This window comes from Pristis pectinata, chromosome 17, assembly GCF_009764475.1.
Source record: "Pristis pectinata isolate sPriPec2 chromosome 17, sPriPec2.1.pri, whole genome shotgun sequence".
In the NCBI taxonomy this organism is placed as follows: domain Eukaryota; kingdom Metazoa; phylum Chordata; class Chondrichthyes; order Rhinopristiformes; family Pristidae; genus Pristis; species Pristis pectinata.
In genome coordinates, this window is record NC_067421.1 from 23,372,856 (window position 1) to 23,387,994 (window position 15,139).

At 38.9% G+C, this 15,139-nt stretch overlaps 1 protein-coding gene across 2 annotated transcripts in view; it reads right to left on the bottom strand.

The window, feature by feature from the left end:
- The window catches only part of ccdc62 (coiled-coil domain containing 62), a 29,956-nt gene extending 14,947 nt beyond the window's left edge, over positions 1-15,009 (bottom strand). For both annotated transcript variants that reach the window (XM_052032022.1, XM_052032021.1), the window contains exons 1-9: positions 14,918-15,009; positions 12,017-12,110; positions 11,853-11,893; positions 10,718-10,876; positions 5,339-5,531; positions 4,240-4,406; positions 4,038-4,139; positions 3,175-3,346; positions 451-552 (exon numbers count right to left, since the gene is read on the bottom strand). In XM_052032022.1, the coding sequence (XP_051887982.1) occupies positions 451-552; positions 3,175-3,346; positions 4,038-4,139; positions 4,240-4,406; positions 5,339-5,531; positions 10,718-10,876; positions 11,853-11,893; positions 12,017-12,110; positions 14,918-14,965 (1,078 nt within the window). In that variant the 5' untranslated portion in view covers positions 14,966-15,009. The remainder of the gene's footprint in view (positions 1-450; positions 553-3,174; positions 3,347-4,037; positions 4,140-4,239; positions 4,407-5,338; positions 5,532-10,717; positions 10,877-11,852; positions 11,894-12,016; positions 12,111-14,917) is intronic.
- Positions 15,010-15,139: the final 130 nt, after the last annotated feature.

Here is a 15,139-nt window from a genome sequence, read left to right on the forward strand (position 1 = left end):
ATACTCACGTGTCTAACAGCCTCTTAAAAGCCACCATTGTATCCCCTTCCACCACTACCCCTGGCAGCTCGTTCCAGCACCAAACACTCTGTGTAAAAAAAATTGCCCTGCAGCTCTCCACTCTGGGAAAAAGGCACTGACTGTCTACCCCTGTCTTTGTCTCTCATAATTTTATAAACTTCTATCAAGGAATTATAGATAGGAAAGAGGAGTGTCACACCTCGGCCTTTTGGTCACTGAATAAGAAATTAGGTGCAGGAGCATTGCATTGTTCTCTCCCCAAATCCTAGAAGACAGGGCTATTTGGACTGATTTGCTGCTATCGTTGGTAGAATCAGCAACAATACAGACAAATGACCAACATGGAATCCATGATGGGTCACAAAATACCCTGTAGCAACTACGACAGATGGAAGCACCCTTATTATTTCTTTAAGATTATTTACTTACCAGCTAATGTAAGCTCACTTCCCAGATATTGTCTTTCTTGTTTAAGCCGAATTATTTCTTCCCTTTGCTCATTATTTTCTACTGTTTTTTCATCCAACTCATCTAAATAAAAAAAGGATAAAAAAGTGTGAGTGGAGTGGTGAAGATACTGCAAATAGGACAGAAAATGTTATGGTCAAAGTGGTGAGGAGTTGTACAGTTTGATGTTTATAAAGAGGCTCTATCTTTAAAATTAGCTTTCTCAATCCCAGGCAAGTACTTGACATAAACATACTTACAGTTTCAATTTGCTTTTGAGAGAGATTAGTAGTTAGGGTCAAATTCTGGAATTTATTTGCTTTACAATTCGTATCCTTGTCTTAAATTTATTTTCCACTACCACCAATGCCTCTCAGTTAGTTCCATCTTTCCTGATATTAATGCATCTTGATACTGTAATCCCATGAGTCCAGAAGCTATCCTGACAGTAATCTCCTTTGTGTGAATGTGGAGAATGACAAATGCAAATTATGCTATTGGACCTCATAGATAAGCTGAAATCAAGTAACATACATGGCATTTGTATTTAGTAAAACTCCAATAATCCGCTATCAAATGATTCAGAAATGCCAGTGGTTCGGCACTGGCTCACCAAGTGATGTTTGCCATGCTCCCTTTCCATTCACCGGGCCCCCTGCTCCCCTGCCCTTTCAATTTGCCAGGGTCCAGGTTCCCACACTCCTGTTCAACTCGCCACTCCCCTGCTTCCCATGCTCCCATTCAAATCGCGGGGCCCTGGTTCCTGTGTTCCATTTCCATTCACCTGGAGCCAGATTCCCATGCTCCCTTCCCACTCACTGCAGCACTTGTTCCTGCGTTCCCTTTCAATTCACCAGGGCCCCAGTTGCTACATTCCATTTCCACTCACCCCAGTATATTCCTGTACTTGATTTAAACTCACCGTGGCCCTCATTCCCATGCTCTACTTAAACTTTAACTGGTTCACTGAAAAATTTATTATAATACCACGTATGACAAGTTATTTGAGGTATTAACAGAAATAACATCCAACAGTCTGAAATATCTGGTAGTCCGACACCAAAGTCTCGAGCAGTTTTACTCTATTTGACCAAATACTGTGAGAATATTGGGAGATGCTAATCTTGTCTGATCCTTAACAGTATTCTTCCCCCACAGATAACCAGGTCAATAACAGTAATTCTACCCAGATATATTTATTTTGATGTATACTCTCAAATTCACAAACAAGCCACTTTGACATGCATTCTGAAGTTTAAAGAGTGCAATACATAGCAACATTACATATCTATGTATTTATTTATTTTTGTATGTACCACTAAATATAAAACAGAAATGCTTCCATAAACTACACCCAATTAAACGGTTGACAGAAAGAGAATGAATGGTATTTATAAGTGAGAATAACAAAAACAAAATGTAATTTAAATCAAACAGAATCTAGTTTGATAACAGCAGCTTTGCCTGTGTACTTTATAATATCAAATGCTCCTTTTAGAATGCAGTGCTTTTTATAGTCATTAGGAATCCGTGTAGCTATATCAACCACTGATTACCATATATAAATAAAAACTGTTTCATTTTAACATTTTACCAAAATGCTTTTAATTTATCACTTTAATTTTGCTAAGTACTGATTTGCCAACACAATCTTAATGGATATCCTCTATATTCCATTAAACCCAGAGATTAAGCCTTTCCAGAAATATAAACCCAAACAAAAACAAATCAATAATTTCAACCATGGCTCTTTTACATCTAAGTCAAAAGGTGATGGGTTTCAGTCTCTCCCCAAATATCTGATCCAAAAAATCTAGGCTGAAAATATAGTGTAGAGGTAAACATAACACCTCATCTGCTCTCTTACTTTGATGTAAAAGTTTCCATGAAAAAAAATCAAGTGCAAAATGCCACACTTAGGCAATATTTATCCCTAAACCAATATCATTAACTTAAAACAAAACATTTCCTTGTGAGCTATCTTCTACATCAGAAAAGTGGTGACACCTCAGAAAGCGCTTTGTTTGCTATAAAGTGCTTTGGAATATCCTGAGGTCATGAAAGACACTATAAATCTAAATTCTTCATTTCTAACTATTCCAGCAGGAGACAGTTTAATCTTTACATTCTCCTCTCCATGTCCTTTCCCAAAATAGATTTTCTCAGTCTATATGCATCTCTCCTTTCCATTTTATGCCTCCCATTCAACAAAGCCATTCTTCCCCCTTTTCCCCAATAGGTCTTCTCTTTCTTTCTCATGATCCTCTACCAATTTTGAGTAGGTTTTCAAGGGAAGTTGTGTCACCATCAAAGTCCTGAGCAGTTTTGCTCTATTTGACCAAATACTGTGAGAATATTGGGAGATGCTAATCTTGTCTGATCCTTAACACTATTCTTCCCCCACAGATAACCAGGTCAATAACAGTAATTCTACCCAGGTATATTTATTTTGCTATATACTCTCAAATTCACTTTCTAGATTTAGAATCAGAACCAGAGGGGAGAAAGGAAGAGAAAACAAAATAAAATCTAATAAGTTCAGCACATATCTCTGTAACATAACAATAAAAACACACCAGTTAATAAATAATCACTTGTTACTGCAGTGTGAATTGGTTGTCTTATAAATGCTTAGATTTTGCATTGTTATTCTCCATAACACATCTATTAATATCAATTCCTAAACAATAGTAATTTACAACCTACCCTTAAGCTTGCAGATTTCATGTCGTAGTTTCTTTGAATGCTGTTTGCAATCATGAACCTCTTTTCTTGAATTTGTCTCATTTAGCCTGGCTTCTCGTAGTGCACCCTCCAAGGTTTTAAACCTAGCTGTAAGGTCCATGATGTGATTGGTAGCTTCAACCATATCTTTGTCCTAGACAAAATGCAGCAGCACCATGGTTATTGCAGCATTATGCAAGAAAACATATGGAATAACTTCAAGATAGTTTATAGTTCTTTTAAATACCTTATATTTGCATTTATTCAAGTGATTTGTATTGATTGCCTCAGAGAAGACAAGGAATGCAGCCTGTGGAAGAGGGCTGACTCCCTGACAGCAATTTCAGGATTTTTATGTTCAACTGTACATTGTGAAAATCCTGAAGGCAATGTCACTTTCAGATTGTAATTATGGCAAATAATGTTGTCATTGTAACTGCTCCCAAATGCAGATCTCGATGTCAAACAAAGGAAATTTTAAAACTTCATGAGATAAAACCAAAAAGTGCCAGAAACACTCAGAAGGTCAGGCAGCATCTGTGGGGAAAGGAAGTTAATGCTTCTGGCTAAAGGTCCTTTGTCAGAAATGGGAGACAAAGAAAACAAGGGAGGGATGGAGACAGAGAGCAAGAGGACATTACAGAAACAGAGCACAAAATTTTAATAACTTCTTTTCAAAAGCATATAAATCAATATTTGGCCTAAAAATAACACATCATTCATTCCATTGACTCCTGATATTTTATGGAAACATTTCCTAGCTTCTAGAAATGGAAACTTCTAGATTTTCTTATAGTGGAGAACATAGGAGGTTTATTATACATCCCACTGATCACTTATAGTACCTTTAATTCTAGCATTGTAGCGAGCTCCTGTTCACGTGCCTGTAACTGTCCCACCTGGGCAGACAGCTCCATCACAGAGGAATTCAGACTTTTGTTCCTGTCCTGGTTGAGGCAAGCAGAATCCATCAATTGATTTTAAATATACATTTATGGGACAAAAATGTCAATGATTTATGTTTTTTTGTCCTGCTGGCAGTCTTACCTCTAGCTCTTCACAGTTGCTAGCAGACTCTGCTGCTTTTTCAGACATTTCCTTCAGCCTTTGCTGGGTGCAGTTGAGTGTTTTTAGACAATCAGCTTGTTGGGATTCCAAAATCTTTTGTTGTGTACTTAAAGTTCTGATGATCTCGTTCCTGTTTCGCAGTTCATCTATTAAACACAATATTATTAACTGTTTGTATACTAATTTATAAAAAAACACTAATGCATTTTCCCTTTGCACATTACTGATCTGTGAAGAGTGCTTTTCTTCTAAGTCTATAAGCATGTTTTTTTCTGGGGAGTATTTTACGAAGAATAAGTTATACTCAGTACCCCATGGATCAACTCCTGGTGCTGAGACCATGTCCCATGGTTCTAGACTCTCAAGCTCAGCGGAACAGGATTAATTGATAATTAAGGGGGCTTTGGGAGTAATGAACAGAGTATAATAAAGTTTTATTAAAGTTAAATAAAGCAAACTACAAAGGTACAAGGCCTGAGTTGGTTATGGTAGAAAGTCCACTAAAATGTATGACAGTAAACAACCAATGGCTAACATTTAAAGAGGTAGTACACAGTTTCCAAGTACATTTTAAGGCAAAACAAATCCAACAGGATAAATGGCTAGCCATGCCTATCAAGTGAAGTTGATACTTCTACAGATATGTCAAAAGGAAAAGATTTGCTAAAGTTACAAAGGACACAGAAAATCTCCCAGAAATAGAGGAAAACTACAAGTTCAGTGTGAATGAGAGCAAAGAAATAAGCATTAATAAAGATAAGAAACTAGTATTGGCAAAATTAACTGACTAAAAGGCAACGAGGTTTTGAAAGAGGTGGCTATGGAAATTGTGGAAGCATTAGTCCATGTGTCTTCCTGTTTGCTCTATCTGTATGTTAGCTTCGTGATTCATGAACAGCATAGTTTTATCATGTTAAAAATCCAGTTGTTCTTTTCCCAACATAAATTATCTCATAAATCCTCTACAGCAAAGTATTATTGGGTGTTTCAAGGCAATAGCGTATCTCAGAACTGAGATAATTAACTTTTGCGGATAAGACACTGAGATACAGTCTAAACTTTTAAAAACAGTACTAACGCTCCACTTTGGCACATCTCTCTTCTAGGCTGAGTATGCGCAGGCGATCCTCCTCCCATGCCAGGAGCTGCTTCTGATGTGCAGCCACCATTTCATTTAACTCTTTATCCCGATCTTTTAGTTCTGCTACAAGCAGCTGTAATTCATTGCGTTGTTTCTGAATGGTAGTATTCTCCAGATCCACATTTGTATTCTGGGAATATAAAGGTAATGTCATAAGAAAGATTGTTATAGTATATTTTCGAGTATTTGAAAAAGCATTGTTAGACTTTCTTTAGAGAAAGCGGAATGTCACTGATTACAATCCTAGTCGAGTTATTAATGGCAACAATACATTAATCCATAATCCTACTGGAAATCAGGGCAATTCTATTCATTATTCTCCAAAGTATATACATCACAAAATGAGAATCATTTACTTTACCTGTACATTCTGTAAATCAAAGTTCCCATAAAGTTTTTGATTAGTCTGGTGAATATAAAATATTGTATGTGGTTCTAATCCTAAACCAACAACTTAATTTGCAAAATCATTTATCACAATCATCCATGTAGATTTTAGGCAGCTTCGTGTGACTTTCAGAAAGAGATTTAATTTGCATCTAAATTTACTGTTTAGTTTTTATTCTGGATTAACACTTTAGTGAATTGGGCAGAAGAGACAAGAAAGAAAAATAATTCAGAAGTCACAGGATACAGTTTTCATATTATTTCAACAAGCAAGCTGACCATTCAGGTTTTCACCCTAACTGAATCACAGTAAACTGTTCCCCAAATGTGCATCTACATTTAATCCTCCCAACTTCATTTCTGTTATAGACCCAGCTGTTCAGCCTATTGACGCTATTCTACTATTCATTTACATTTTGGCTGCTATGTACTTCATTTTCATTTCCCTGCATAAGAATAGGAATGGAATTATTGCATAGAGCCCACTGAGCCTGCTCCACCATTCAATCTTGGCTTCATCTCCACTTTCCACACCATTTCCCATACCTTGCAACTTCCCTATGCAATAAAACTCTAATAATCTGCTATATGACTATTCAGAAATCCAGATGGTTCAACACCTGGTTCACAGATGATGTTTTCCACGTTCCCCTGAAACTCACCAGAGCTCCTGGTTCCCACAACTTCCCTAAAAATCAAAAGGGTTCCCATTCCCATGCTCCCCTGAACCTCACTGGGGTTCCCAGTTCCCACATTGCCCTGAAACGCACCGGGGCTCCCATTCCCATACTCCCTTCAAATTTACTGGGTTCACTGGAAAATTACAATATTATGCAACGTCTAAAAAGAAGGAATTTAAAGTAAAAGTATCGGAGTAAAAGTCCAGAAAATCTGCCTGTCCAGCACCACCTAAATCCTGAATGTGCCAGATTATCAGAATTTTACTGTAGTCTAATAATCCGTCCAAGACTTGAATATATTCAATGATTTGTCCTCCACAGCTCCTTGGGGGAGGAAAGTCCAAAGATTCATGATCATCTGAGATAAGAAATTCATCAACACCTTCAATTTAAATGGGCAATCTCTTAATCTGAAACTACATCTCTTTCTTCCAAATTCCCCCTCCAGGAAAACAGCCTTAGACATTACAATGATCACCTCTCAATCTTCTGAGCCAATGAATAAAGACTTAATCTGCTAAATCTTTCCTCATAAGACAGCCCATTTATCCCCAGAATCATTCAAGTAAACATTCTCTAAGATTCCCTCTTAGACAAATCTGTACACAATCCTTAAGGTGTAATCTCACCATTGCCCTGTACACTTGCACAAAAATTTCCCCAATTTTATACTCCATCTTCCTTACACGAAAAGCCAACATCCTTTGATATCCTTACCAGATTTTCCCTAATATTTGTATGATAAAGCCCTCCCAATTTTCACTCCCATACAGTCAAGAATTATAAAATAATTTTCCTTTGTTGTCGATCCCCATCTATTCTCTGTGATCTATATGACATTTAAAGCTGAATTTGCACTGCTATCTCCTTATGATGCTACTGATTAATTTTGTTTGATAAATGAAGGAATTTAGAAAATTTTACAAGTTGTAAGTTGTTGTAACATAGATTCTCCCTTTCACTTTAATCTATCCCCACTACCCCATTCAACATTCCCACAATGACTTCGGAGCATTCTGAAGTAATTAAAACACTTAAATTTGGGCTACTTATGTACACCTTTGGCCCCAAAAATGCTTTCAGTGTCCTTAAGATTGGAAACCTCCCTTCCAAGCCATCTGCTCAGCAACTTGTTGAAATTCCTATTTTTTTTACTTTATTCAATTTTCTGTATGTGGGTGTCACTGACAAGGCCAGCATTTGGTATTGGTATATTATTGTCACTTGTACCGAGGTACAGTGAAAAGCTTGTCTTACCAATCGTACAGGTCAATTCATTACACTGTGCAGTTACATTGAGTTAGTACAAAGTGCATTGATATAGTACAGGTAAAAACAATAACAGTACAGAGTAAAGTGTCACAGCTACAGAGTGCAGTGTAATAAGGTGCAAGGTCACAACAAGGTAGATCATGAGGTCATAGTCCATCTCATTGTATAAAGGAACCGTTCAACAGTCTTATCACCGTGGGGTAGAAGCTGTCCTTAAGTCTGGTGGTACGTGCCCTCAGGCACCTGTATCTTCTACCCGATGGAAGAGGAGAGAAGAGAGAATGTCCTGGGTCAGTGGGGTCTTTGATTATGCTGGCTGCTTCACCAAGACAATGAAAGGTAAAGACAGAGTCCAAGGAGGGGAGGCTGGTGTCCGTGATGCGCTAGGCTGTGTCCACAACTCTCTATAGTTTCCTGCAGTCCTGGGCAGAGCAGTTGCCGTACCAAGCCGTGATACATCCAGATAGGATGCTTTCTATGGTGTATCGGTAAAAGTTGGTGAGAGTCAAAGGGGGACAAACCAAATTTCCTTAGCCTCCTGAGGAAGTAGAGGTGCTGGTGAGCTTTCTTGGCTGTGGCATCTATGTGATTTGACCAGGACAGGCTGTTGGTGATGTTCACTCCCAGGAACTTGAAGCTCTCAACCCTCTCGACCTCAGCACCATTGATGTAGACAGGTGCATGTACACCGCCCCCTTTCCTGAAGTCAATGACCAGCTTTTTTGTTGACATTGAGGGAAAGGTTGTTGTCATGACACCATTCCACTAAGCTCTCTATCTCCTTCCTGTACTCCGCCTCATTGCTGTTTGAGATATGGCCTACAACGGTGGTATCATCTGCAAACTTGTAGATGGAGTTAGAGCAGAATCCAGCCACACAGTAATGAGTGTATAGGGAGTAGAGTAGAGGGCTGAGGACACAGCCTTGTGGGGCACCAGTGTTGAGAATAATCATGCCAGAGGTATTGCTGCCTATCCTCACTGATTGCGGTCTGTTGGTTAGAAAGTCAAGGATCGAGTTACAGAGGGAAGTGTTGAGTCCTAGGTCTCGGAGTTTGGTGACAAGCTTGCTTGGGATTATTGTATTGAAGGCAGAGCTGTAGTCAATAAACAAAATAACCCTCATTTCCCTCGAGACTCTACTGACGAGCTCTCAAGCCAAGATATTTCCACAATGCTATTGGATCAGGGGTTCCAGGATTCAGTACCAATGAAGATGTCTCTAACCTAATTTCAGCAGCATGTGGCACTGACGTAGAAATTAGCACTTGAGCATTCTACTTAATTTAGAACTTAACTTCTTGTAATTCTTTGCACAATCTGTAACTTTTCCAAACTATATCATTGATTCCCACACAAACCAGTTTCTGGCCACTCACCCTCCTATTCCAGATCCTTTTACATTTTCTCAATCATATCTCAAACTCTAGCACCTGGAAAGTAAAATGCTCTACAGATCAAGTATACAGAAGTAAATTACCAATCACCCCCAGACTCCAGAATCTCCCACAATCACCATTCACCTGTTTTTGACATCTGTTTTGTTTCTACTGTGGTAATCGCACTCTCCCTCTCTCCCTTGCCTAATCATTGTTTATGGTTATCCTCCTGTATAATCATGTTGAGCTGCATCACTGATACATAAATGGCTAATAGACAAATCAAGATCCCCCAAGATCCACTTTCTGTATTCACCTGCTGCTTCCTGCCCTGTGAACAAGATTATCTTTAATCTCTTAAATCCTGTGGGGTCACCAGCTTCTACACCGTCTACTCCGGAAAACTTTCATTCTACATCAGAATTTTTAATTTGTTCTTTCTTTCCCTTCTCATTTCACTTGCCCTCTCCTCAGCCACTGTACCTGCTTAATAACAGTTTTCTCTCTAAATTCTTCCGGCTTTAATAAAAGGACACTTAGTGAAAATTAAACTGTACTTCTCTCTACCCAGAGGCACCTCGCCTGGACATTTACAGCAATTTCTTCTCTTTTCTTCAAAATTCACATTTTGATTTTGTTTTCACATAACTATTTAACCTATATTTTAAAATTTTGTTTATTGAGTTATTTTCTACTTGCTCCAAGTTGTATTTATTTAGTGGGTGGAAAGTTACGGGGTGCAGTATATCTGGGATCTTGGAGATTGATGGGTAGAAATATGGAACACTTTCAACAAAGGGACTTAATGGCTGACAAATAAACAGAGATCAATGAATTAGAATGGACAAATGAGGCAGCCCATGCCTATGTGCAGCAAAATCTGGACAGTGTTCAAGCAAGGGCTGAAAGGTGGAAAGTAACATTTACACAACATAGGTGCCAAGCAATGACCATCTCCAACCAGTGAGAAACTAACCAGCCACCTTTGACATTCAATATTACCAACACTGGGTCCCCCACCATAAGTATTCTGACTATAAACTCAATTAGACCAGCTGTGGCTACAAGGGTAAGTCAGAGGTTGGGTATCCTGTGGAAGATGACTTCCTTCTTGACACCCCAAGGCCTTTCTATTATCTACAAGGCATAAATCGGGACTGTGATGAAATACTGCATTCCCAACAACCCTGATGAATCTCAATACTATCCATGACAAAGCAGCCCCCCCCCCCAACCCATCAAACCTCTGAAAAGATTCATGCAGTATCTTCTACAAAATGCACTACATTTACTCACCCAGACTACCCCGAAAGCACCTCCCAAACCTGCAACCTCTACATCAGAAAGCACCAGTGTAGCGGGTGCAAGGGAACAGCAACACCTACAGGATCTCCTCTAAGCCACGCACTAACCTAACATGGAAATTTAATCACTGGATCTAAATACTGGAACTCCCTGCCCAACAGCACTGCAAGAACACCTTCACCAGAAAGACTGCAGAAGTTCAAGGAGGTCACAAGCTGCCCAAATTTGACAACCTAAAGCATGTTCTGTTGGGTTAAATGTAATCAGGCACAAAAGAAGATAATATTACTCACATTTTTGGTAGAGCCATTCAGTGTTGGAACTGCATGAGTAGCTTTTATAGGGCCAGTTTTATATCTTGCTGTATTTGTTAAAGCAAAGTCTTGCATTTTCCCAAAGTTCATCTTTGAATCTCCAATAGATTTTGAACAGCTAACATTCTCTAAAGAAGCCTAAGAAATAAATTTAAAATATTAGAAGAAAACTATTTTTTATAGTTTTCTATAAAAAGCCTGAAGAATACAAGAGGCAGTAGAACTTTCTGTTCATCATTGTCCTGTTAGAATTCACCAAGAGACTTAATGAGCACTGAGAGTTCTCTTTTTAGTTAATTATAACAAAGGGACACTAACTAGACTACAGTTTTGATGTATTTTAAACATTAAAAGGTAGAGAAAAATTCTGGTTCCACCTATAATGCATCTTAAGTCTCAAAGCAACCACTCACAATCTCAGCTATGATGCTGGGCGAGAAAAACAGATCCTAATTTTAAAGGACACTGAGCTTGCAAATTCCAAAGTGGGGCATGGAATAAGAGATACCAGGGACATGACGCCTGTCAGATTTTCATGGAAAGATGTGAACATTTACACAGAGCTTTGCAGAGTCTTATCAAAACCCAGACTGATGCATCACATGCCCAGTGAAAAGGAGCAAGAATTTGCCTACAGAACAATGCAGGTGGACACTCCTGGTAATGAACCCCAGCACTAAGTAGAGGAGAAATTTAGAGGGGAACAATGTTTGGGAATTATATGGTTATACAACAACTGTACAGACAGTGCCAAAACAATGGGTAGTAGGTCTGGGTCTATATCTGCCTCAACTTAACTGAACATTGGCAATGATGAAATGGTACCAGACACAACAGGTCAACTCAAAACTAATCTTTACCATGCGTCACTCTTGTTGGGTGATGGAAAGAAGGGCCAGGGTTTAGAAAAAAATCAAGGTCATTGAGTGGAAGACAAACAAAGGGCTATCAAAAGTACAGATAAAGTAACCCTGGGCCATCAACTACTTCAGGTAACATGAATTAGCTTTCCGCTCTTATCAGTCGACAAAGATGAAAGGCCTAGCACTGTAGTTAGAAATAAATAAGTGATAGACAAATAGTACATTCAAAGTTTACTTGTTATCTTTCTTACTTTAGATTTCGGAGTGCTTCGCCACTGTTCAAGGTGACTTTCTAGAAAGGATACAAAAACAATCTATTAATAGCTGGATGAATTATTGTTTAGAAAATTTCGCTCAATGGTGCAGAAACAAATATTAAAGATATTTCAGATTAAAGATTTATCATGCATTATACCTGAGGCAGAACCTGCTGTATTTACTGTATTCCTCGGGTTAATAAGGGCCGAGTCTCCTGAAGGGAGGTCCCCTTCCATTTCAACACCTGGTGCCTAACATACAGAATCACAATATCATACACCACAGAATATTCAATGAGGCAAAAGACATCTTAAGTCAAATGAATGTTTTATAAAAATAACTGACTGCGAAGCATCATTTTTTCCCCTTATACAATTTAATTTCTAAAAGGAAGTAATTCAAAATGCACGTCTAAAGTGCATTTACACCTCAATTCGTATTTATGTATCCTTTCCATGCCCAATTGTCCAGCATAATAGCTGTAAAGTGTGTTTTTCTTTAAATGAACTTAATAATCCTTACCAAATTCAGAGGAAAAACTAACAAGCCAGAAGGGGAAAACCAGGCAAATTATAAAATATTATTCATTTAAAAGTGTGTGAACAACACTAAAAATATGGTATAGCAAAATATGCTTACTGAGCTTTGCTTTTGAAATCCACTTCACTTCACTTAAGTATTTCTCAGGCATTAGTGTTTCATGTTAAGGGGGAGTAACAGGTTAACAACTAGAGCAAAGATTGGAAAAAGGTTAAAAAAAACAGTGGGATCATTTTAGCAATGAGCTAGGAAGGATTAATAAAGAGGACTCTCGTGGAAGTTCTAGGAGCAAGATGGAACAATAGAAAAAAAAGATACTAAAATGTCATGAGAACAGTAGCCTGAATGGAAAAAACTATCTTTCATTAAATTAAACATATAAAATCATGCAGGACATTTCATTTGTTTGTCCAAAATCAATTTAAAACTCAATCACATAGTGTATAATTTTAATCTTGCCTGATTTCTTTCCTTCTGATTACCCGGTTTCAACCATTAAAAAAATGTACCTATAGAGAAGGATAACCTGTTACATCTAACCCTGTAGCAGTTAGCGCGATGCTATTACAGCACCAGCAATTGGGGTTCAATTCACATCGCTGTCTGTAAGGAGTTTGTACGTTCTCCCGTGTCTGCGTGGGTTTCCTCCGGGTGCTCCCATTTCCTCCCACATTGCAAAGACATACGGGTAAGTTAATTTGGGTTTAAAATGGGCGGCTCGGACTCGTTGGGCCGGAAGGGCCTGTTACCACGTTGTAAATAAAATAAATAAATTAATAAACTGTTAAAAGGCAATCATACATCAAGCAGGTCCTAATAATCAAACACATTCATTGCCATGTTGACTTATTATTATTGTAATAGAAAAGGTAATACATTATACATACTCACCATTCAGCCAAAAATGAAGGCTGTGTAATTTAAAATTCCCAGAGATGAAAAAAATGGGTAGAGGTTAACCTATAAGTATACCTGTATGCATGCAAAATCGTTTGTACTGTAGCAACACGAGTTTATTTGACTGAACGATACAACGACATTTTACAAATAATCATAACATGATGTGTTATCACTTCAGTTATGATGCCACAGTAGTACTGGCCAGCCAATCAGCTCACAGCTATCCTGAGTTCAGGTTCACATTGGTCAGCCCCCTTTCTGGCTAGCAATACCTTGCTATAGATTTTTTGAATTAATTATCAACACCACCAGCTCAATAAAATAAATAAAACATGCTCAGGTAAATCTGACTCAATACTAGACTGTGTGTAAGCTGTACAAACATGTTCTCAAACTGAAACATTTAACTAAAGGATTACTTCAACTAACAGATTGTCAAAGTCTTAAATTAGCTTCCACCCCACCTGAACCCTAGACCCCATAAACACCAAATTACATCATCACCAGTGTCATAAACAATTTACTAAAAATGGGGCTTTGGTCCAACCTGTTTCTACCAAAGTTGAATTAAACTGGTACAGTTCATCTGAATGCATAGGACCAAGAGAATAATCTTTATTGTAAATATTATAAGCAGTGTATTAGGTACACCTTCAGTTAAACCAGAATTAGTGTTTAAACAAAAACAAAAAAAATCAGCAAGAACATTTTTTTTAGAAAACTGATAAAAGAAAATATTAGTTAGAACCTAAAATGATTATTATTGATTCTTAATCATAGCTAACATTTTCAGTATTAATAAGTTAATAATAATTTCTGATGCCAAGACTCAAAAATCAAATTTTCATCCCAGGGCAGAGGAATCAGTCAAGTAGACATAGAAATTGGTATGGGAAGTACTGATCTGGAGGAAAGTATTAATCTGGAAAAATACTTTAAACAGTGGAAGCAGAAATAAAGGTTCAAACCAATGAATGAGACTGACAGATGGGTGGAGGTGAAATCTTTTCAACTGACAGCTGTCTGGTGAGTGTGTGTATATGTGTGAGTGTGAGAAAGTGTGTATGTGAGAAAGAGACTGTGTGTGAGAAAGTGTTATTGCGTGTGTTGATTGATGAGGGAAGTACTGATCTGGAGGAAAGTACAGATCTGGTAAATACTTTAAACAGTGGAAGCAGAAATAATGGTTCAAACCAACGAATGAGACTGACAGATGGGTGGAGGCGAAATCCTTGCAACTGACAGCTATCTGATGAGCGTGTGTATATGTGTGAGTGTGTGAGAAAGTGTTATTGCATGTGTTGATTGATGAGGGAAGTATTGATCTGGAGGAAAGTATAGTTCTGGAAAATACTTTAGCAGAAATAATGGTTGAAACCAACGAATGAGACTGACAGATGGGTGGAGGCGAAGTCCTTTAGCTGGCATGTCTCTGGTGAGTGTGTGGCGGTGGTGGGGAGGCTCCCCGCTGGGTGAACCCAGACGGCGGTGAATGCCCCCACCGCCTTCCCTCCCCTGAAATGGAGCCAGAGCAGCGCTCACAGAGAGGGGGTTACTCTGACCGCACTGAATCAGTTCGGCGTGAAGGCGTCGGCGACAGCCCAGAAGGCACCCATACCCTGTATCCCGGCGGCGGCGGCGACCCGCCCCGGTGTCCGGGCTTCATCCCCGCAACCGCAGCCCCGCTCCGTTCGGCGCCGCCATGGTCAGAGCGACCGGCGCCGAAGGGCCCGCCACGGGCACGGTTCCGCCTGCGCAAAAACCTCCAGCAAGAATCCCACCCCCCCCCCCCGGCCGCCGCCATCAACGCCTGTTTTACCTCACCGGTACATTATACCCG